Source organism: Schistocerca nitens, chromosome 2 (genome assembly GCF_023898315.1).
Source record: "Schistocerca nitens isolate TAMUIC-IGC-003100 chromosome 2, iqSchNite1.1, whole genome shotgun sequence".
Classification (NCBI taxonomy): Eukaryota; Metazoa; Arthropoda; class Insecta; order Orthoptera; family Acrididae; genus Schistocerca; species Schistocerca nitens.
This window is the reverse complement of record NC_064615.1, coordinates 488,984,511-489,010,420: the sequence shown is the minus strand read 5'-3', so window position 1 is coordinate 489,010,420 and position 25,910 is coordinate 488,984,511. Positions and strand designations below refer to the sequence as shown.

At 40.4% G+C, this 25,910-nt stretch overlaps 1 protein-coding gene across 1 annotated transcript in view; it reads left to right on the top strand.

Moving 5' to 3' along the window:
• Positions 1-19,479, top strand: part of LOC126236430 (lysosomal acid glucosylceramidase-like) — a 190,983-nt gene extending 171,504 nt beyond the window's left edge. The window contains exons 9-10 of the mRNA XM_049945732.1: positions 3,618-3,907; positions 19,278-19,479. Of these exons, the coding sequence (XP_049801689.1) occupies positions 3,618-3,907; positions 19,278-19,395 (408 nt within the window). The 3' untranslated portion in view covers positions 19,396-19,479. The remainder of the gene's footprint in view (positions 1-3,617; positions 3,908-19,277) is intronic.
• The last annotated feature ends 6,431 nt before the right edge of the window (positions 19,480-25,910 follow it).

The following is a 25,910-nucleotide window of genomic DNA, read 5'->3' as shown; positions in this document are numbered from 1 at the left end:
AAGAATGCCTGAGCCGCCTACTCACCGACTCTGCTGAAAGAGGCGGCTGCTCGGGAGACGCTCGTCACGTGTCGGCTGCTGGCTGCGGAGACGCACGGCTCTAGAGTAACTTTTGCCATCTGCTTCCTATCACGAAGACTCGTGTCTCCGCATTTTCCTTTCGCCATTATGTAGCTTTGATTGGCTGAATGATCAATATTCTGAGCGCCGACGTGTGAAAAGTTGTCTTAAAAGATGCAGTTTGCAAACACATTTCATAAATTGAATTTTGGTGACACCGCGCTTGTCAGTTTAATATGACGTTTAGTTACAATTCAGCACTGTCGTGGAAACTCTCAGGTATGTTGTTTTGTGAATTATCTGGGTTCTAGCACTGTCAAATGCAGAATGAACTATGAGCAAGAATAAACTCAACTGCACCTAAATAACTAAAGCTGAACTGTTGTAAATACTAAACAAATTAAAGGCAATGTAATACAAACTGTAACTATGTCTTAAGAATTACACTTGTTTGCAATGAAGCAGGGAAGAAGTACGTATCAACAACAGAATATGGAGCAATTTGAAATAAACTGAACTCAATAACATATATCCCTCCCGCCACTATCGCCGCATACACATAATGTTTTCAGTACTGAAAGTTTTCTGGCTATGTCACCTTGTTTATTTTATTTACTATTTACTTATATATTTTCAACTCTGTCACAATTGCACTGCCACAAATGACGTTTACTCCAGCATCATACACTTCACGTATGGCATTTTTTTTTCAAGGTTGTTTCATCACCACTTATCCTTCTTAAGGACGATGGTTATTGTGAGACTACCTCCGAACCGCGGTGTTAAATGCTACTAAACAGTTACTTATAAAAGGAAATGCCCAGATACGTATTTATTCCAATGATCTATTACGCCATATTCTCGTCCCCCTCTCTGACCATCTGCTCCAGCTCCCCCCGCGTTGATTTACTCCTCCCCCTCTCCCTGCACATCTCCTTCTCCCCTCTCTATTCCCAGCTCCTCCACCTCCTCTCGCGTTGATCTTCCTCCCCCCTGCCCATCACCTCCCTCTTCTCCCTGTCCGTGTCTTCCTTCCCCACTCGCTGTGCATCTCCTCCTCCCTCTTCCCCCCCCCCCTCTCTCTCCTCCTCTTTCCTTTCACTGTACACCTCCTCCTCTCATCTTCCGTCTCCATGTTATCACGCCCAACCCAATAGGAGGCTGGTTGTTCTTACCCCCAAAGTATTCCCCTATGTACAATTATGTGTACCAAATTAGGTAGAAATCGTTCCAAGAGTACGTTATTTACAGTGGATTAGCCCGCATACACAACTGTCAAATATATTAAACATTTATTTAAGAGATTTCACACGTATTTGTACACATATCTGCATCTTTAGCGAAGTTCACAGGGTAGTTATGTTTTCACTCAGCTGAATGGTTATGTCTTCGTACCTATTGAACTATGTGTCGTACGATGATTAATTTTGCTGATACATTCAGTGTTATACGTTAATACTGCCTATAAAATGTGTCACGAATACTGTTAGTAATAAAGAATTAACAAACAATAACGTCATGGTTCATGCGGCAGTTATAATGCATGAGCAGCTAAAATCTACTATGCTGTAGGACTTTTTCCTTTCATCATTTTGTTGGGGTTGACACTTTGAAAAAGTTCAATTAAGGCTTAATATTAGGTGTAAAGATTGTTGCTATTCACTAAATGCTCTCATTGTCAAATACTACACGAATAATGTATGGGTATTAGCGCGTCGTGAACTACACTTCTTTCCCACTACTTCCTGTCACTCCCCACAATCTCTTTGATAAGTGGCTAGGTGCAGGCTAGCCTGAGTGTTAATTCAGCGTTCCATATTTCATCCAAATACGTCCAGTCGTTTCAGCATGAAGGAGTAACAAATATACTAGCTCACACACACACACACACACACACACACACACACACACACACACACACACTCAATCACTCTCTCTCTGTTCCATTTATAACACACTGCACAACAGAATTAATGGATCACTTTTTCGCAACCTGGTAGTTCCCAACCATTGCGACACATAAGTTTGAAATTCGGATCAAAAGTGCGTACCATCTTCCTGCGTTACGGTGCAAAAGCGTGGCGCCCTACGGCGCTTCAAACGTCAAGGTGCCGACACATCCGGAAAAAAAAGGCAACAGCTCAGAAGTTTATGTAACTTGTAAAGTGGGTTAATGATGTGACGCTGGCATCGAATTTCACCAAAATTCTTACCAGTGCCACTGTCGACGCGTCAGATGATCGAAAGGCCATTTCACCACCTCTTACCCACTTTTATCCCTCCTCTTGAGGCCTCTGTGATTGAGGTTACAACTGTGACGACCAGCGTTGAAATCACGCGGCTTTTTTATGAGTGGCTGAGGAAAACACTCCAGACACACCGCCGCTCAGCGTCTAAACGAAAAGGCCTCGAGGGGTGGCATGAAGGATCTCAACCAAACAACCTCTTTCCCTGGGTCTTAGATTCTATCACATTCCGCGGTCGAAAACGATAGTTGGGAGTGCGATGAGCAACAGAAAGACTTTCTTGACAACATTTGTCACTGCTGACATCCTCGGGCAATTCAACCCTTCTGTAAGTGTTTAGATTCTGAGCGGCAGTGTGTCTAAAATTTTTCCTCGGCCTGTCATAAGAAAACTGCGTGATTTCAACACTGGACTTGGCGGTTCCGACCTCCATCACGTCAAAAGAAAGGGTAAAATGTAGATGAATGGGGTCTGACAACCGTCTCATCGTGTGATACGTTCACCGTGACGTAGGACAGACTTTGGTAAAGTTTGGTGGCAATGTGACGTAATTAAACCACCTTACACGTCACATGAACTTCTGGCCTTTTCTCACGCGTGCCGATATCATGCTCTTTCAGTCGTTGTCGAGCCACAGGGTGACGTCACAGGGCGCCACGCTTTTGAGCCATTACGCAGGAAGATCGTACGTACTTGTGAGACAAATTTCAAACTTAATCGTCGCAATGGGTGTGAATTAAGGGATTTCGAAAAGGCGACCCTTTAATTCTGTTGTGCATTTACGTATAATGTGATGACCTTGTAAGCCTAAAACCGACTCACGAAATGAACTGATACTGTAAAACGTCGACAGTGTCTGTTTTTCGTACACAAATTATTTTATGTAAGAGAGAATAATTCTTTTGACATTTGTTATTACGGTTTTATGAACTGTACGCTTACTGAACTGACCGTCTCTCTCATTAAACGAAACACTTACGTTACTCTTTGTTTATAAATATTTTTTGCGAACTGAATGGATCAAAGCTAGGTTCGAGCCCTCTGAAAACCGACGGCAGCTGTAATGTTACCTGCGCCGGCGTCTCTTCGATGGGCGCACCTTAGGTTGATTTTCAAGACGAACCCAACCGATTGCGATAAAACAGCAGGCATGATACAAATACGAGTGTTGTTGCTAGACAATGATCAGCAGGGCACTTCTTCATCCAGTTGCGCCCTCATCCGGCTGGAGAGCCCCATTGTCACCCTGTGGGGTATGGGCTACAGCCAGTCACGGTCTCCGTTGTGAGGTGAGTTCTGTGTGCTGCGCAGGTGACGAACCATTGGACGTCAGGCTGGGAGGACTGGAACATGGTGGTGAACACCGAGGGCGGCCCCAACTGGAGCAGCAACCCTGCGGACGCGTCCATAGTGTCAAACGCGACGGCGGACGAGTTCTACAAGCAGCCCATGTACTACGCCATCGCGCACTTCTCGCGCTTCGTGCCGCGCGGATCCCGGCGCGTCAGCCTCCAGATGGACGCCGACGCCAACTCCAACGACGTCGAGAGCGTCGCCTTCCTCACGCCTCAGGATGACGTCGTCGTCGTCCTGCAGAACAAGTACGTCGCAACTCTCTCTGCAGCCTGCGGCCCATTCCGCAAAACCGTGTGGTTTCACACTGTGCTGGCTGTGCTCCTTTACTCTCCCACACTTATTGACGCCGAACAGATGCACGGGACTGGACTGTCACTCTAACTATTTCGAAACTTTCTGAAATAATTCAACAGCCTAGGTCACTTACACAGATAAGCCAAAACGTTATGACCACATGGTTAATAGCTTGTTTGTCCGTCTCTGGAACGAAATACTTCAATGATTGTGTGCAACAGGGATCCGACAGTTTGTTGGTAGGTTCGTGGAGGTATATGGCATTACATGTCTACGCACATGTCATGTAATTTGCATAAAGAAAGACCCGCTGATTTGCATACGCGATGATGGCCTCCGATCTCAACCCAGCTGGGTTCTCACGATGTACGTCAGGAAAATTTGGCCACCGGAACGTCAGTGTGAGTTCACAATAATTCTGTTCAAACCACTGTAGCACTGTTCTGGCTCCGACACACGGAAATTATACAGACGAAAGGTGACATGCCTTCAGGGAAGACATCAAGCATGTAGGGATGCAGGTGGTTCGCAGATTCAGCATGTCTTCGATTGCCACTTGTAGCACCATCGACCTATTGTAGCATAAATGTGATTTACCTGACGATCCGACACGTTTCCATCAATCGACGATCAAATCCCAATGGTCCTATGCCCGCTTCAATCGTAACTGACGATGTCGTTGGGCCAACACATAGACACGTAGGGCTGGTCTACTGCGGAGTTCGATGTTCAACAATGTACGATGTATAGTGTGCTGCGAAACACTTGTGCGTGCACCAGCATTGTGCTCTTTCGGCAGAGATGGCACACATAACCTTCTGCCCTACTTTACGGAGCAGACAAGCTGCCGAACCCCACGTTCTGTGAAGAACTGTGGACGTCTCAGGACAGCAGCAAGTGACCATTCGACCAGCTTCACCGTTTTCGAGATACTATTTCATAGGTTCTGCGTAACAATAATCTGCCCATTATCACAGTCGTTTATTTCAGCGGATTTCTCCAGTTGCATCTTCCCCACGGTGATTCCCCGTCCCCGTCCGTGTCTGCACCGGTAAACATACTTTTATTACCGCGTCACGTGTCCGCAGGCGTCATCCAACAACGCAATGGGCAGTGCTCATAACGCTTTGGCTTATCAATGTAAATATTGCTTTATTTAAGACAACGAATTTCGCCAGGCTTTGCTGTCATCTTCAGCTCTTAAAAAATATTTTTTCTTATGAAATGTTTTCTTTTTATGTTGGACCTCACGCCAAGTTGTCATGTGGATAAAAATCAGCATATTACAAAATGGTTTTCGTTATGATAAGCCATTTTTAATGTGCTGAGTTTAATCCACATGACAACTTGGCGTGAGGTCCAACGTAAAATGGCTCTGAGCACTATGCGACTTAACTTCTGAGGTCATCATTCGCCTAGAACTTAGAACTAATTAAACCTAACTAATCTAAGGACATCACACACATCCATGCCCTAGGCAGGATTCGAACCTACGACCGTAGTGGTCACGCGGTTCCAGACTGAAGCGCCTAGAACCGGCCACACCGGCCGGCGAACGTAAAATGAGCACGTTTCATAACAAAAAGATTTTTTTAAGACCTGAAGATGAGAGCAAAGTCTGTCGAAGCCGGCTGTCTCAGACCACGAAATATTTATGCGATCTAGGTTGTTGAACGCTTTTAGCAACTGAAACAGGTAGCTTCTTCGGTGACAATACTTCGAATCCTTATTTGCGTGAGCATGTGGAATGACTGTTGCTGGATTTTTGAGGAAGTTAAAGTGGCACATTCTAGTTGTTAGGTTCAATAATTGACTGGATTTTAGGAAAGCTGAGTAGTCGCAAAAAGGTACTAGTTGTTGTTTCGTGCTCTTATTCCAAATGAGATTTTTCGAGCTCTGCCCATCATCAGATTTCCTGGTGTAATTAACATAACAAATAATTAGTTATACATTTTCTTAAAACACCAGATGTTAACAAGAAAGCGCAAAATCGAACTAAGTGTCAGAACCAATACATACCATTTCATAGCAAAAATAACTTTGACAGTTTTTTCTGACTCATACCTTCACGCATCAAAAGGTCTGACTTATAATTTAAATTTGGAAAGTGGAATGTTGGTCGCGAGAAGGACTACGAACAACTGCTACTTCAGTGCGCTCACACCTGCTAGGTAAAGTAAGCAGTGCAAAAGGGCGCCATCTTACAGCATTGCGACTGTGCAAATGCCGATATGTTTACCAATAAATTAAAACAATAACCAATAATCACGAAAAGTACCTGTAAGCCTGCACAAAAGCATATTAAAATACACATCGCAGTAGCATAAAGTACAAAAAAGTAAATTAGAAAATTGTTGAAAAAGTATTTGTCTTGGAAAGAGATGAGTCGTCGAAGATTACAAATGGATTTGTTCAGATTTGCAATTACACCTGTGGACTGTTTGTCAAGTATAAAATATTAAGACATTTACCCCATGCTGTGGTTTATTATTGCAGCTATCCACAAATCAAAATGTTTACTGCCCATTAGAACAGTAAAAAACGACAACAAAAATACAACTATTGTGGCTGCACGTAAAAAATAAAAAAATAAAGGTTATTTTCTGCCTGCACTTACGCACAATCAAAGAAGCATCACTGTAATATGTGTGCACGAGAGTGTGCCTTTCAACATATTAATATATTTATTTATCTGAAAAGGATAACGTATCAAAATTACAGAAAAATTTGTCTTGATTCACTGATCAGAGCAGTACATAAGAGTCTATACATTTCAAAGTTCAAAATTCCTTTTGTATTAGAAAAAAAAAACAACGTATCATAATTACAAAAGGACTTGTTCTGATATGCTTCCGGAGACGTTTTCCTCCTCAACCACTGATGAACCTAACTAACACTGTATTCACTAACCACTGTAGGGCACAAAAAAAAATACTAAGGGGAGAAGTGCTGTATACCCAATTTCAGAAATGTGGTTACCAACGTTTATCAAAGTTTTTACGTGACTCTCACAACAAATCATCAAAAATACTACAAAAACCATTACCAACCACTAATGATGTGCTCTCCAATTCCACCAAGATATCCAAATTGTGTCCCTTCCTGTCACAGTGCAGAATTGTCATGCTACTTTTTAATTCTGCTGATGTATGACTTTCATCTTTTAAATAGAATCCTAATGCGCTACTACTGCTTGTATACCCATGTTCTTTAAGGGGACAGTGTATGTGAAGTTCGTTGAGATTTGACATTTTGTGTTTTCTACTCCATAATGTACTTTGGACAATTGTGAGACCTTCAAATAATATTTTGAATGTTGATGTGTGACTGTCAAATTTCGCAGCTACGCACATATTGCCACATTTGAGCAGTCGTATCTTGGGAACTACACAGCCTAGAAGGCTGTGAATTGCATTGTTTTGTGCCTATTGCTACGTCTGAGAAGTTGGCATTACGAATAAACAAATCAGTCCTTCGGCTGTGATATTAGTTTTCGTTGAAAGTAATGTGATTATCTGCTATTTTTGTAGTAAGCTAACTTCTTTTGCTTTTTATACGTAAATGAAGTGACTAAGCGTAGGATATTATTAGAGATAACTGTGACAATTTAGAGAAGATGAAAATAGCTGTGTGGAGCACTTTCTTTCATCGAATATCAACCGATGAAAAGCCATGTCATACTTTGTGTCCACCTCCACTACATACTTGGTGTAAATAGAGGCAAACTTAATTTTCAGCCACCCTGAATGAATTTACATGCAAACATTCTCTTCCTTTGGCAGTAATGGAGGCAATCAAACCTATTTACAGAGATTTGGCAAATCCTGCGCTACTAACGAAGTGTTTACATGTAAGACCCAGAATGTGAATGAGCCTTCAATAATGTTGTGTGGTGCCGTGTGCCTAAAAATGTATTTGTTGGCCATATGACTCTAAAGTTAGCAGTGTCTGGGGCTGTAATAACTTTTGATTATGGAAACTACGAAAGACTTTAGGCTCTGGAGAAGTTTGGTATAAGATTTGGACAGAACACAGATAAAGGACTGCGGGACCTGGTGAGATTCGTAAACGTGAAGCAGAGTTAGCTGCTCTGCAAATGACAAAAGAAGCAAGAAAGATAAGGAAGAGGGAAGCTCTAGGCTGTTGTGACACTGAAGAAGACACAGACTATGGGCCAGGGCAATTCTAGTGCATAAAAGACGCAGAAATGTAAGTCTTTATGAGAATTTGTAATTAAAAAAGTTTTAAACCTCAATATCTGTGAACCACATTTCTTGCAATAAATGACCCGTTTTCTAAAAAAGTACTGATGGTAGAGACATGAAATTTTTATAGCATACCAAGGGTGAGATTCAACACATATGGAAGTAGAATAATGAAAATATCCTGAGTTGTTTTGTTTTTGTGTTCATTTATTTACAAAATTCTGTCAAAAAATGGAGTATTGTAAAACAAATTGATAACGTGTCCCACAATCAATTTAGTAATAATTCTAGTTCAGTGTATCTACAAAGGTGCATTCAATAGTTATAGAAAATTGTAAGTTGGTGTCTTAAAAAGTTTCCAAGAGAATGGGTCACAAAATTCGATAATTTAACATTGGCGACATAGGACATACAATGTCCCCTTAAACCTCGTCTTGAACTCTCACCCTGTTTGTCCCATGTAAAAACATTCACATGATCCGCACTTCAGTTTACATACTCCTGTTTGACGAAATTTATTTTGCACGAGTTCTAGACTGTGCCTCAACAAGTTCCGCAAATTGTTAACTGTTTGGAATGCTAACTGAACGTTAAACATTTTTTACAAGTTTGCAGTCTTTTGTGACACCAGTCCAAAAAACTTTAAGGGGAGGTGCTTTTCATCTTCTCTACGTTCTATTTTGCCTGCGGAAACCTTAGGAAAAACTTTTTCAACTAGCCTCCTAATATTAGCTTCATCGTAACCATTTGAGAGGCCGATCTGTACAATTGTCCCGATTTCCTTATTTAACGAATCCTTGTCCAAATCACACTTTGCTAAACTCTGGAATATATATACAAAAAACGACATTTTTTGGTCTTCAGGGTGGCAAGGATCTATCGGGATGATAAGATCTGATGATGTTGGTTTCCGAAAAATACCTAGTTTGATCTGTGAATTTTCTCTGGTTATTTGTATATTTAAAAAACTAATGGACCCTTTCCTTTCAGTTTCAGTCGCGAACTTAATATTTTCTTGCATGGTTTTTAATTTCTGGGGTGCACGTTCTGTTTCTTTAACATTACCCGCAACGATAATGACATCCACATATCTGTAATACACAATCATTTTTTCTTGACACAATTCCCTACAGGCGTAAAAAAATATTTTCCAGATTATTAATAAATATTTCCAATAAAGTCCCTGACAGCCTCGAACCCATAGCCACACCATCTTCCTGAAAGATAGTTTTTCTGTTGAACGTGAATAAATGAAAAGAAAGCGCAAGCCTTGTAAGTTCCATCAGCTGTGTAGTATATGCATAAACAATCGCGAATGTTTCTTCTATTGGTATACTTATGTACAACTTTTTTATATGAAGAGACATAAGGATGGAATTTTTTGGCAGAGTAAAGTTTTTCAAATGCTGTACCATGTCATAACTATTCTTCAATGTATATACTTTTTGAAATTTGTATAATTACTTAATCATATTTCCTGTTAACAAAATAATAGGAGCTTTGACAAGTAATCGCTATTTCTCATTATAAGTCGTTTTTTCTTCCAACTTGTGTCAAGGAGGACATCACTATTGGCAACCTTTGAACTAATTTCATTGGCATATTTAATAAGAGGATACTTTTTAACTTCCACAGTATTATTTTCATTAAAAGTCCCCAATTTTTCGTAGACCTCACGACCAGCGTTCCCATCTTCCAAGTTTAAATTATGTCACATGTTTTGGTTCGTGAACGTATGAGTAAAGAACAAACTGTCAAAGTTATTTTTGTTATGAAATTTTATGTATTGGTCCTGACACATAGTTCGATTTTGCGCTTCCTTGTCAACATTTGGTGTTTTAAAAAATGTATAACTAATTATTTGTTATATTGTTTACACCAGAAAATGTGATGATGGGCAGAGCCCGAAACATGTCATTTGAAATAAATGCACCAAAAAACAACTAGTATATGTTCGTTAGCGACGACTTAACAATTCGATTATATTAATAATGATGGTAACATACCTCTACCGACAGTTATGCCGACGTACGTATTTGGTTCAGGTTCACTGCTCTGAACAGGGCACTGCAGTAAATTCACTCGATAATGTGCGTCCCACGATGTACAGTAATTCTTCCCGTTTCTTGGGCAGTGGCATTGTAGTATAGTTACAATTTCCGGACATTGTCGCATTGTGGGAAGGACACTATAACCTAAATTGTATATACTAAACATGTTCGCTCATTTTTATCGGCTGAAACTGATAGTCTAAATCGTCACCAGAATGAATAGAGACGTACCATCACACCACTCCCCCCTAATTCTCCATCGACCAATGGCGGCGTTGATTACACTACTCGTGGCGATGTTATTGCGTTGATGATGTTTGGTTTGTGGGGCGCTCAACTGCTCGGTTGTCAGCGCCCATACGAAGTCTCAGTTTTTTTCCACACTCCAGTTTTCTACGTAGTCCAGTCTACCACTGTCACGAATGAAGATGATGATGATGAGGAGGACAACACAAACACAGAGTCCCCAGGCAGAGAAAATCCTCAACTCAGCTGCTAGACCACGAGCTGCGGACACGCGATGATACTGTATCCGCGCTCGAGCTCTGCTCAGCAACAAGGCCCTGAAAACCAAGTCTTTGGTCCCTACTGTCCTATCGCCACGTACTGAATTAGCGCTGCAACAGATGTTTTCTGCACTGCATGACTATGATGTCCGACCAAATGTTTTGTACACTAATTTGTATCCTTATAATTTACTTTCAAATGACTGCAAGTAATTTCACTTACTGTTTTCTCGAGGCTCTACACCACAATAACGTCGTTAACATTAGATCTGGGTACATATTGGCTATCAGAGATATAATCTCATATATTGTGATTACTGGTACCTCAATATGTACCCATTCCAATGTATTAGTTGTTTTCTCTGTGCGTCTAACGGTCTTCCCACAAGCACGTCACCTAATTAACTACTCAATATTTTCTGCACGGTTGTAACTGCACCACGAAGTGGACTATGTCTGTCAGTGTAGACTAACCGTTTAGCGTCCACGCGTCCACACTTCAACACCTGACCTGCTACCCGAGGCAAAATAAGCAATTAATGGCTTGCTCTTGCCACATGTGCTTTGATAAACAACCTCAAAAGTAGTACTCGTAATATCTATAGTTATTAGTCTGCAAATGAAGCAAATACCGATGTAATTATGTTCAGTACACTGAAATCAGTAAAAGTATTTGCACACATAACGCTAACATCCTGTATAACCGCTCCCTTATGGAATGTCTTGTACAATCAATTTCCAACAGAAGTCAGTCTGTTCTCTCTCTTGTATCTGTTTGACAAAACTAATAAGAAATGCAGTATATATTTAGCTTTTACGTACACATGGTTTACACAGATGCTGACGTAAACTGAAGTTTCACAAAATGGTGGACATACATTTCCAGTCTCAAAGTCATATGCAGGACACCAACTGGGTTGTACATTACTGTATTAAGAAAGCCACATGATTTAGATTATATGGCGCAAGATTTTGTGACTAGAGAATAGTTAATCCTATACTCTGCATTGACCATTACAATAGGAGTGTCTCTATCACTGTAACTAAAATGAGAAGTGTCAGACGTTACGTCCCGTCCAGATTAGCTGGTACCGACTCGTTGACCATTCTTAACTACATATTGTCATATGGCCCCACAGTTCTTATGTGCGGCTCTGGGGGATATTAATACGAAGACCTGTGTTTAGTAAGAGTTCTACAAACTATCATTGACTTAGTAGACACCAGAAACATTTTATCGGTACGAAATGTAATGCAAACAGACAGTGGTCAAATGGCTCTGAGCACTATGGCGCCTGTAAATAATGTTGTTTCTAAATGGGAAGGCACTTACGTAATTTTGTGGAAGATTGTTATGTGGGCTGTAGATATAATGTTTTGAGACTTCCTACGTTTAACGTCCCAGTAAATGGAAAGACTTCATTATGGTACTGTGCAGCACGCGTAATCTCATTACTCTTGCTGTCTTCGACACTTTGGTTTCAGTTTCGTTGCATAATACACTGGAACAAAAGTTCAGAGACAAGACCATTAGGACAACGCCAATTTTTCACCTTTCTTCTTTGAGATAGCCGGCCGCTGTGCCCGAGTGGTTCTAGGCGCTTCAGTCAGGAACCGCGCTGCTGCTACGGTCGCAGGTTCGAATCCTGCCTCGGGCATGGATGTGTGTGATGTCCTTAGGTTAGTTAGGTTTAAGTAGTTCTAAGTCTAAGGTACTGATGATCTCAGATGTTAAGTCCCATAGTGATCAGAGCCATATGAACATTTTTTTTGAGATAGAAAAATGAACTGGAAGGAGAATAAGGAAAGGAAGAATCTTACTCAACAGGAAAGGGCCTAGAGTACACTAAATAACCAGGTGGCACACGAGTAGTCCGAGTAGTCCATATGTAGCGTTGTGATAACGCGTTTACATACGAAGTACGTAGCTGCGTGGGGAATACCACTCGGCCTGTGCTGATCGCCTTTAGGAATATCAGAGTCGCGTGTGAGTCATATCGCCCGTGGTTGGCCTCACTCATAGTTAGCTCCGTTGAGTCCTTCGCACGTAATACCTAAGTAACTCTGCGCACAGCAAATTTAAGATACTGAGCGTTGTCTCACACAGGGTTACCTTGTAAGTTACATAGTAAGCGCTAATTGTGGAGACAGGACAGTGGGTTGGAACTTTACTTTTACTGTGTACGTATTACATAGTTTTCATTATTCATTACAAAATAGTTCTTGAAAGCCGCTGACTATAAAAGATCCTGTTCAGTTCTTAATGACGTAACATTTAGAACTGACAGTCGGGGCCTTTAATTTTTAAATTTGTCTTGCTGACTACGCATTGCTGTAAAAAATTCTCATTTTGAGGTAGAGATTTCTTATTGCTTAATGACCTCTTAAATATGATTCTCACTGAAACTACCTGGCGGATTAAAACCCTGTGACAGTCGAGACTCGAACTCTGAGCCTTGACCTTCAGCGGGCTGTGCTCTACCCACTGAGCTGGCTGGGCACGATCGCGTCCCACCCTCTCAGCTGTACTTCCGCCCTTACCTCTCCCCTACCTTCCAAAAGCTCTGACTGTAAGCCTCGCTCCGGCACCAAGATTTAATCTGCCACGAAATTTCAAATCAGCACGTATTCGGATGTACAGCGGAAGATTCATTCTCAATGATGCTAGCTGTATGTGGGCTTGTGTCTCGCTCTAGAGGGCTCTTTATAGACTCTCATGAACGCCTTCTCAGTACTGCAACCGTGCATGGAAACGCTGGAAAAGTGGAAAGTACACCGAGGTGACAAAAGTCATGGGATAGCGATTGCACATATGCAAATGGCAGAAGTATCGCGTACACAAGGTATAAAAGGGCAGTGCATTGGCAGAGCCATTATTTGAACTTAGGCGATTCACGTGAAAATGTTTCCGACGTAATGATGGCCGCACCACGGGAATTAAGAGACTTTTACCGCGCAAGGGACATTCCATTTCGGAAATTGTTAGGGAATTCAATGTTCCGAAATCCAGAATGTCAACAGCCTGCCGAAAATACTAAATTTCAGGCATTACCTCTAACCATGGACGAGAGCAGCGGCGTGTGCATGGATTTGTTAGTGTTAACAGACAAGCATCACTCTGTGAAACAACCGCAGAAATGAAAGTTGGAAGTACGCCGAACGTATCCGCTGGAACAGCGCACCGAAATTTGGCGTTAATGGACTATGGCAGCAGGCCTTTGCTAACAGCACGACATGGCCTGCAGCGCCTCTTCTGGGCTCGTGACCCTGTAGGTTGGACCCAAGACAACTGGAAAACCGTGGCCTGGTCATATGAGTCCCGATTTCACTTGGTTGGAGCTGACCATATGGTTCCAGTGTAGCGCCGACTGCACGAAGTCATGGACCGAAATTGTTAAGGCTCTGTGCAAGCTGCTGATGGTTCAGTAATGATGTGGGCTTCGTTTACATGGATGTTACTGAGTTCGCTGGTGTAATTGAACCAATCATCGACTGGAATTGGTTATGTTCGGCTACTTGGAGGGCATTTCCAGCCGTTTACGGGCTACAGGCTTACAAGAAGAACATGTTAGATTCAAATGATTAAAATGGCTCTGAGCACTATGAGACTTAACATCTGAGGTCATCAGTCCCCTTAGGAATTAGAACTTCTTAAACCTAACTAACCTAAGGACATCACACACATCCATGCCCGAGGCAGGATTCGAACCTGCGACCGTAGCTGTCGCGCGGTTCCAGACTGAAGCGCCTACAACCGCTCGGCCACAACGGCCGGCACTTGTTTGGTTTTTTGTACGTAATGAATAATGAAAAAAGCTTTCTTGAATTTTGGTGCTGCGTTTACTTAATGTTAACCAAAAGTGCATGCGAAAACGAATTTCGAACAAAGTTTGGGTCGTTTTTAAAAAGAATCCAACTGGTTTTGAGCACCATTTGTCGCTGTGGATCATACGTTCGTCCACTATTTGGTGTCGTAAATGAAACATCAGTCAAGCCAGTAAGGATGGAGTCGTTGTCCACGCATCAGAAAAGTCGAGTTCCCCTGCCGCAAAGTAGCAGGCGAATGTGACTAAAATGTTATTTGCGAGCAAGGCGGAAAACTACGCGAGAAGAGGCTTGAATTGCAAAAGCAAAATGCCCTAAAAGTGCTCTGACAGTGGAAAAGTGCGGACGCACGAACGAGAGAAATATGTCCCACCGGGGTTTTTAGCTCATTTTGCCTTTATCTGTGCTCTCTGCGACTTGGATACTATTCGTACTCACTTGACAAAAAGAATAGCGGGAGACTTTGTGGATATGAGCGTATTTGCATTTGAGAATTGCAATTTTCTAGTATTTTATATATACTGATGTGTGAAATGTTTTTAGCTGTTTGAAGATGAGCAGAACTCGAAATTGCAATCTCAATGCATAAAAATGAAACAATGTTTGTCAAGCGTTAGTGGAAACGACAATGTGTAGCAATTACCTTAACGGCTGTGGACCAACCTCGCACCAGATTATAATGTTGTCTTTCAGCAGGTGTCATGTGGTTCCTGGGGATGAAGATAAACGGCAGGAGTGAGCAGCAGTACATGTTGCAGCTGTGCCCTGTTACTATGCCTCTCTGTTTGCATGGCAGGCTGTGTGCTGATCCAGTCGCCCCTAGGCACACTACATTATATGCGCACCACCCCCCCCCCCCCCCCAAAAAAAAAAAAAAAAAAACATGTAACTATTACCGAATCACTTCACAATTGCCGTTGTTCTCAGGGACGCGTCTGCGGTCTACTTGTTCCCAATCAAAATGTAATATGGTTCTTGAACTGTACTTGGTGTACGGCAGCGGATAAAACAAACTTAAAACTACATTGTGTTAACACGTTCTTCTGTCGAATGACAACAGAAACGAAGAAAGGAAAATAACTTTTCTTTTATGGCCTAATTATACAGCAGAGCGTGTAGGAGACAACGTATTTTTGTTATACATTCAGTTTTAATATGTTATTTTACACGAAACCGCTGAAAATGAAAATAAAAAAGTTGTGTCACTATCTAAAAACTGAGTCGATCGTGTCATACATTAGAAATTCATACGTTGTTTTACAGACATGAGTTTAAAATTAAAATTAAACTGTCGTTTTACGATTTACTAACTTGAATGTGTAGCAGATAAAAGAAACACGTTCGGTATTAATACGTGAATCTATAGGAAAGCGTGAGAAATGAAAATGAAATAGAGATTTTGGTGCACGAACTAATAAAAAAATACAGACGAACAAACACAGAACTGGATTTGCTATTACATAATTTTATGGACTAGAGCGGAAAAATCAAATTTGTTTTATAATCTTTAGTTAACGTATAAAGCATTAGGGTCTGTGTGGCTAGATGCAGCATAATAAGTGTACACATTACCTTTAATCCATGTAAGGGCTGAACAGTTTTGCACTGCAGCTACTGCTCTCACCATAGCTCTTTCCAACGGTATTAGCAACGCTTTTACGTATTTATCGACAGAACTGAACTACGTTATTTATTAACAATTTTTCATCTGAGCGTACTCTCCGATAAGGCATGTTTCTGCGATAACTATACATTTCAGCAGACGCCAAGAATACGCATCAGTTTTAATATACTACAGTATCAGTTTGACTTGACTGTACAGCGCCGAGCGGCCTCGTTCATTCGGGTATTGTTTAGTATTGTCGGGCGCCTTCGGTCACGTCTGCACGTAAACGAGGTTTGGTTCCGTGTTCTGCCATCGGCAATTGTAAGATAAACAGGTAACATGTAGATTGTAAATCTAATGAATGCGCTCTAAGTTATAATAAAAATCACATTATAATCTTAAACTTTTAAAACTAATATGAATGCATAAACAGACTCACTAGTCAGTAAAGTTTGCATCTGGCTTTGATGGCAGAAAACTCGTTGGTAATATCTTCATAGTTAAGACGGTAATCATTAAGGAGGACGGCTTCGATGTGAAAAATGGACAAGGCATTCAGTCTCTCCTCAGACAACGTAGAACGTAGGTACGATTTCAGTCTTTTAAGAGCCGAAAAAGAGCGTTCTGCTGAACAATTTGTAAGTGCAATACATAGAGAAAGCTCTATTATTTCATCACAAATTCTTGAAGAAATATAACTTGTAAGTCCCAGCCCTGGATTTGCAATCATTCAATGTATTCTGTGAGAAAAGAATAGGACTCGGCTATAAGTTCAAGAGACATCATAAAATGACCGTTATGTAATGAATGGAAATTTTCAACGTGTCCACGTAGGGGAAGTCTACGACTTGTTAGATTCTTTACTACTGCAAACTCCCTTTTCAACACAATGCGCCAGTACGTTTTTTCTGTCTCAACATATAACTCGAAATGGTTATCTATCATGCCGAGTGACAGTTTTCTTGTTAAGAGTGATAACTCAGAATTTTTGTGTTCAAGTGAATTCTCATGATGAGGTAAAATATTAGAAATATTTTTCCAATCTGCAATACCATTAGTATCAATCGCGGCATTACCTCCAAACAATCTACATGGTGCACAAAAAACAGCACCGGTGCTACAGGAGTAAACTAGAAAATCACGCAAAGTTGATTCACCATTTAAAAGTTTAAGGTGAAATAAATTTTTATTCAAATATTTGGTTTTATCGCCTATTGATCCCCTTGAATTAGAAAAATCGCGGTTACAATTTTCATTAATGCCACGTTGTAAGAGAATGTCGATCGTTCATTCATTGACACACCATTCTGCAGAATCATCACTAACGAGGTTATTTCTCTTTCTAATGTCTGACTCGACACTTAGTTTTTCGTAAAACTCGAAATCAGGAACAATTTGCTTTTCTTCATTTTTAACTTTTGTTTCGTCTGTATGTACTTCTTTTACAACAGCTGCAGTTCCAGAAACATCCCCCGTGCTACTTGAACTCGAAGTCTAACCAGCAAAACACTTTTTGCGAAAAATTTATCTACTCTGCCAAGCGTTTTTAGAACATTGGCTTCTTGTTCTCGCCCTTCCTTCGATAATTTCCGAAATGCTGCCCCACTTAATTTTGCACGTTTGCTTTTTTCATTGTTGTCTACGTTAAGGCACTTACAAAATGGTCAACCAACGGTCAAAACAAAAGGAAAAATTTGTAAAAGGAAAGAAAGAAAGACTGTATCCATTTCCAATCGTACTACATCGCACATGATCACAAAGCTTTTTACTTTAAACACGGCACACGAGCACAAAGATCTTTCCTTAAAACACTGAGCGATGAACTGATCAACTCGGATTACTCGACGTAAGTGTGCTATGAAAGAACGACATTGCAGAATAATTTAATTTCATTGTCGCCTGTTTCTCTGTTGTCAGTGTACAGTAGAAACACACCTGCCGGCTGGAATTCATCTCGTAGAGAAAACGGGACAGTCCCTTTTTTGGCTTCTGTTTCCAGCGTCGCCCGAATTTTAGCTCGGACGCAAATATGTTCTGAATATCCTTGACACTGTCTTTCTAATTTAAAAAGCAAATAATTTTTGAAATTTCTTGCAGTGGGGTGGGCTCGATCAACTCTTATCCCACTTATTCTTATAACATTTTAGCGGTTTCTGTGGGCAGAGAAGACAGACCACAAAATTTAAGTAGTCTTGTTGGCAGTTAATGTGGTGTGTTGTAGCCTTTCCTCCAAGAAAAATCTTAGGTAAGAAGTTGAATACAAAATTTGTAATGTCTCGTACTATTCGATTGTACAGAGTGGGAACTTTGATATCGTGCAGGCTGCAGCACAATGAATGAACAAACGAAAGTTGGTTTTATTCTTATTTTTTGACAAAAACGTAACTAAGTGAATAAATAAATAAATTTTTAAACTGTTGTGAAATGTGTTTCACACATTATTAGATATTCTGGTATGATCTTTTCGTATAAACATGTGTTTAAAAATGTAAAACATTCCCAGTATCAATACGTTTTGTTAAACGGGTGTCATTAAATTAAAGGTCATATATTGAAGACCACAGAGCTTTCGCATTAATTACAGTAAAGGAGGGTTGACTTGATACTTGCACGTAAGTTCTAGAAGAAATTTAAGTAGGGTCAAGTTTGACACACTGAGACCCAGACATGTTACAGTATTTAAGAAACTGCTGATTAGTTTATCGCAGCTTTTCAGGAGTCTCTTTATTTTCATGGGGAGAATATGGTAGGGTTAAGCAGAAGCCGACAACATTCTCGGAATAATAACGTTTCAAACATGGTATTGTAGATTGCCGTCCTGACAGCTTACTTCAAAACATTTTGAACAATCATGAAGGTGAACCAGACAGAAACCCAATGTTAAATTTCCATTCAGTCACCAAGTAAACTATGTATATTTCCAAGCTTGTACTGTCGAATTTAAACTGGCAAGTTGTTTAACAATATTAAAAAAATTTGTCGTTTGTAAGGGCAGTTATTTTAAAACGTAAAAGGTTAAAATGAGTACAGAGCCCCCTTAAGGCGCCGCCCCTAGGCCCGTGCCCGTGCCTTGTAGGGTTAAATGTAAACCCGCCACTGTGCTGACCAGGTTGTCTGTGTGTTGTCAGGCAGGAGACGGGGCGCTCCGTGGTGGTGTGGGACCCCCAGCTGGGAGAGGCGTCGCTGTCGCTGCCCGCCCACTCGATGCACACGCTCGTCTACCAGCGAGCCGGCAACACTGTCTGAATGCCGCTTCTGCACCGTAGTGCTATGTAAACGCACACATACTGCTGATTAAATAAACACAAAACTACAGTGTGATAAAATCTACGTTGGGTGTTTCGTTGTTGTACTTCGATTTCCAACAACCCTCCTAATTCTTACAGGGAACACTTCGAAGATTAAGGGAGGACTATTGATTACGTGAGGGTTTTTTTTTTTTTTTCAAAATGTCGATCCCCGTACCCCGTTAGTGAGACAGCGTGAGATGTGGTGGGAACTCCCTCCCCCTTGGTGAAATTTGGTGAGATGTGGTGGGATCCCAATGCCTCTCATCTGAGGTTTACCCCATAGCATTCTAAAAGTATGTAATTTGTTTTAAACGATGATTAAAACACTTTAATAAAAACATGTTTCATTTAGAAAGTGTATTAAACAATATTTTCAACGTGTGATTAAGAGCATTTTATTTTAAACATGCTAACTGTGTGTAGTGTTCAGACAGAGAGAGAGAGAGACAGAGATAGAAACAGATGGACAAAAAGGCTCCACGAAAATAATATTAACTACTTTGATCCTAAAAAATGGACCCTTGTTTGATGTAGTGCATACCCAAATGTCATTGAACCTTTACCTACTTCGCAGATGAAAGACAATAATCTCTGTACCTTCCTTCGATCCGTATGATTACGTGGCTTTTTAGTCTTTTGGTGTATATGATCACTAAGAGGATTCTTGTTGGTGAAATGACCGACCGTTGTGAGCGAGCGGTTCTAGGCGCTTTAGTCCGGAACCGCGCTGCTGCTACGATCGCAGGTTCGAATCCTGCCTCGGGCATGGCTGTGTGTGACGTCCTTACGTTAGTTAGGTTTAAGTACTTCTAAGTCTAGGGGACTGATGACCTCAGACGTTAAGTCCCATAGTTCTTAGAGCCATTTGAACCATTTTTGTTGGTGAGCTTAGTTTCCTTCCACAAATTGTTAACTTCTTGTTCGAACTTGTGTTTCGACTTCTTGGCATGTCGCTTAACACACACATTGTAAAAGTTTTGATACAAATTCATGATGAACACAATAACTTCGGCTTTATATGTGTTGCAGAATATCACGACTGACACACTGCCTGACACGCAGTGATTTCGACCACCACGGCAGGTAACCCTCTGAATATAATCTGATTAGTATGCGGCACTTGTTTCAAATTGGGGAATCCCGCCATGAACACGTGTAAGGTACAAATTTCAGTTGAGCGACGCCATTTAGACTGGTGTGGACTTCAACATAATCTATGCTTGGGATTAATTTTGTACAACAAAATGTTGTAACTTTTAATAATCTTCATTCCGTGAGTTTAAAAGTTGACGTGAGTTTTTGCTGCCTCCCCTCCCCGCCTCCCCCCTCCTTTAGATGAGATCTGGTGAGATTTTGCGGGGCCCTTCCCTCCCCATTTTGAGCTCACGTAATTATGGGCGTTCCCTCACCTGTTTATGGCAAAAGATCTGGTTGCAGTGTGGAGAGACAGAGAGTGACTGAGAGAGAGAGAGAGAGAGAGAGAGAGAGAGAGAGAGAGAGGAGATGGACGTAGGCGTTGAAGGAGGGAAACAGAAGGAGAGGCGCAAAGAGTGAATCTTGTGGACAGACTGTTGCAGCAGCGTTGCATCCTAAAGTAGAGGTTGCATGGGGGCTTAATTAAAATAGAATGCAAATAATTTTAATTTTTGCTTTAGTAGCTGTTTGTCCGATTACGCTATGTCTCGTAAACGGTTGGCCCTGACTGTTATTATTACGCAATCTGACTGCATAGAACAATAACAAAGAATGAAATGGAAATTTTCATTAACACAATTAATTAATTAAGTCCCCAGCAACTATAAAACCTACGAAACCAAAGCACAAGTGTAACTGTTCTGCGTGTGGAAGTATGACTCAACGTACGCATCTGGCACGGTTCTTCTTCAATAACACAAGAAATTTAAAATGTCATTTATACTGAATTAATTAAAGAAAATAAAAATACCATAATTACTCAAGAAAACCAGAATTACACTCTAATACAAGAACACAAGCCAGATGCTTTGTTGACTGAACCTGTAATGACGCATTATTTAAAACATGGAAATAATGAAAAATAAATCAAGTTTCGTTACCTTCATATATTGACCAAAATCACTCTAATCATTACAATATATTTCCACACCGACTCGCTATTACCACATCTCAACAAGAACTTTTCAGTATCACATCTCAGCAAGCACTCCCTACTAGCACATCTCAACACGAACTGACTACTACTAGTCCTGGACAAGCACTCCCACTACGACATCTCAATAATCACTGCCAGTGGAGGCGGCGGAACAATGCTCTCTAGCGATCTCTGGCGCTGTGGCTCAGTGTAGCCACCTTTCATATGCCCTTCCTCCACGGCTAGAATTTGATGGTATTTTTGCCAGCATTGGTGGTGAAAATACCACCAAATTCGTCAAAAAAAAATACAGACAAAAATAAAAGATAATATTAATACGTATGTATGCACTCCCACCAAATTGGCCACTAAGTCACAAACTGGAATTTATGTGTGGATATTTAGAAAACGAACCGGCGACGCGGATGCGCGCACTCATTAGAGATTGTAATAATCTGAATGATTTTTATCATGCATTTCTATCGGCATATTGGTCCGAAAACACACAAGACAGAGTCAAACATAGTCTGATTATGCAGCGTAATTTTAAACAGTCTGAGTTCCGCACGCCGGCAGAATACTTTGAAGACATGATTCGAAAGAATCAGTTCTTGTCCAACCCTTATAGCCCGACTGAGTTAATTCGCATTTGTTTAACTAAGATGCCACAATCCATAAGACAAATTGCTTTAGCCGGAAGATGTAAAGACGACATTGAGACTTTTAAGACTTTGCTACAAGAACTTGAGTATGACAACGACGACGGGACTTCTTGTAATTTTTTCAGTAGCAGTAATTACAATACATTTTCAGAGAAAAGGGATAGTGATCGGAACGGACGTTATTTGGGTAACTTTGAGAATGACAGACGTAACAGACAGGACAACAGATACCAGCCTTATGACAATAACAGACGTTCTAACAGAGATTACACAGACAATTATAATAGCGGTAATTCTTACCGGAATGATCAATCATACGGAAACAGTAATCGGTATCATCAAGACAGAAATTATTCATACAATAATAGAAACTCTTACTACAGAAATAACCAGGGTAGTAGGTCTAACAATAATTTCAGAAGTGACAGTCGAAATTATACAAGAAGTAGTTATGCAGACAGACAGGAAAACAGAAATTTTAATAACAGACACAACCAAGAATTTGCATCTAACAGACAGGAAGGACCTAATTGGCATCCTCCGCGTGACAGAAATTCAGAGAGACAAGTGGAAATAGTAGAAATTGATCCGCGAAATGTCGGGAATAATCAAAGACGTGACGCAAACAATCGACAATGACTAGCAGCTTCGGCTTCTGGCAGCAATATAGACGGTTCAGAAAGTAATGACACTACGACTTTACACTACGTACGCCTGGAAGACATGAGAGACATTTTGCTAGATGAAAAGGAAAATAATGTAGACGCATTTTTACATCCTGTTATTGAAGTATGTGTGGGTAAGAATAAGTTCACTGCAGTTTTAGATTCTGGGAGCCCATTGAACGTCATTAGTGAATCAGTTTTTCGTATATGTGAAAGAACTATTGCCTGTCCTGTGTTACCTATTTCTAAAACTACAATTCGAGGAGCGATTTCTGGAAAAGGTGTGGAAGTTAAACAACAGACCAACCTAAATTTCATTTGTCAAGGATACGAATTTTCGGCTAATTTTATTATTGTTCCATTACTCAGTACACAGATTATATTAGGTATGGAGTTTCTTAACACACATAAGGCAATTTTGAACTTTAAAGAAGGAAGTGTGAATTTGACTGTTGCCGGAATGCCGAAATGTTTGAAATTTTTCGAGTGTTTAGCAAGATCTGAATCAGATACAAAATGTTTAAGGTTTCTTACTTCTGATGCTTTCGTTGAGCATTATGACGACAATGTGTTTATTCATGACAATGACAATAGATACAGAGACGCGATGGATGATGTAATTAATAGCGAAGAATTAATTAATGAAAAGGTTAAGAAACCTGAAGTGCCAGATGACGTTGCAAGAGAAGAGCTGCACCACATTTTGACTTCACATGCTACAGTGTTTAGGCATCACACAGGAACTATACAAGGCTTACAATATTTATTTAAAGTAAAAGAACACACACCATTTCGCGGGAAAACGTACGCTATTCCTTTGGCTTACAGAGACAAGGTTAAGAATGAACTTCAATACATGTTAGATCAGGGCATTATTGAGCCAGCAGTCAGCCCTTATACCAGCCCATTACACGTTGTTCTTAAAAAGGATGGATCAATTCGTTTGGTTCTGGATTCCAGACAGATAAATAATATTATTATTCCTGAAACTGACCGTCCACAAAATTTAGATGAACTTCTTCAACATTTCCATGGAATTAAAGTTTTATCCACGATTGATATGCGCGCAAGTTTTTGGCAAATAGAACTCCACCCTGATTGTAGAAAATATACTGCCTTTTTAGCCTTTGGTAACTGTTACCAGTTTCGGAAATTACCGTTTGGACTTACTTTATCTTCTGCAGCATTCATTCGTAGTTTAAATGAAATTTTACCTGTTTATCTTCGTGACAATATTACTTTATATGTTGACGATATTCTTATTGCTAAACGTTCTTGGAGTGAGCACAACAAAATTTTGGATTCATTATTACGTATTTTTGCACGAGTTGGCATGACAGTGAACTTGGAAAAATCTGAATTTGGTCGATCTCAGGTGAAATTTCTCGGTCACATTATTTCTACAGAAGGTATTCTTCCTGATCCAGAAAAATTAGACGCTATTCGTAATTATGCTGTTCCTACCACAAAACGTGATGTACGTAGTTTCCTTGGTGTCTGTAATTTTCTTAGACGCTTTGTTAGATTGGACAATTTGGCCACACCTCGTTTATGTGAATTATCTGGAAAAAATTCTAATTGGTGTTGGGATGAGGAAGCTCAGTCAGAATTTGAACAACTTCGTGATGCTTTAGTTGCTGCCCCACTTCTTTCACATCCGGATTTATCTAAAGATTTTTGTTTGGCGACGGACTCATCATACAAAGGCCTAGGTGCACATTTATTTCAAGAGATAGAAGAAAACGGCGTTGTAGTACAGAAGACTATTGCATTTGGAAGTCGTGTTCTCTCTAAATCCGAAAAGAATTATTCGATTACGGAACTTGAAGCTTTGGCTGTTGTTTGGGCTTTCACAAAATTTCGCACATTTTTGTTTGGCAGACATACTAAGGTTTACACCGATCATCGAGCTCTGGAATTTCTTATGTCGACAAAATTAACTCATGGCAGATTGTCACGATGGGCGTTGTACCTACAGGAATTTGATTTTCGTATTGTTTACATACAGGGATCTTCAAATATTGTTGCTGATGCTTTATCACGTGCACCTATGGGTTTGAAACAATGTGCTGAAGAGGACTGCAAAGAAAACCATTATTGTTTGATGTACATTCAAGGTGTTGCGTTTGAGAACTTTATTTCGTCTTCGCTCCAGGACATCGCTAAGGAGCAAAATAAGGATCCAATCTGGAAGGACATTAAGGAGAAGTGGAGGAGAAAGGAAAGCGTAGCGATTAGACAGCATTATTTAGTTCGCAATGACATTCTTTTCAAACGAAAATCGGTCGACAACTCTGTTTGGTTAGTTTGTATTCCTAATGAGTGGGTCAATAAATTGATTTGGTACACACATTTCAGTTATGCGCATTTTGGTCCCAGAAAATGCTTTCATAAATTACGAGAAAATTGTTACTTCAGTAATATGGAAAAACGTATTCGATCTGTTCTTGCCAAATACAAATTATGTCAAAAGGCTAAGCCGCCAACGGTTTCTCACAGAGCACCGTTGTTTCCTATCATTCCAGCGAAATTAAAGGAGATGGCTGCAGTCGATTTGTTCGGTCCAATGGTTCGTTCTACTAATGGTTTTGCGTACATTTTCGTAGCAGTGGAGTTGACATCAAAATATGTGTGTTTTACACCTTTACGCAAAGCAACAGCTCGTTCAGTATCTAACGCTTTCATCAAACATTTTCTTAAAGAAGTTGGTCATGTTGATAAGGTTATATCAGATAATGGATCACAGTTTCGCTCTAAAATTTGGCTTCGTACTCTACGGCGTCGGAAGATTAAACCAATTTTCATTTCACTTTTTCACCCTCAATCTAACGCTTCAGAGAGATGGATGAAGGAAATCAATAAATTGTGCCGTCTTTATTGTCATCAGAATCACAGAACTTGGGATCAGTATCTTCATATTTTTCAAAACATTCTGAATGAACTTCCTAATGACTCAACTTCTTTACCGCCTCTATTGATATTAAAAAATAAAGTACCAACAAATCGCATTTCTGAAATCGTTCCTTTTCCGCCT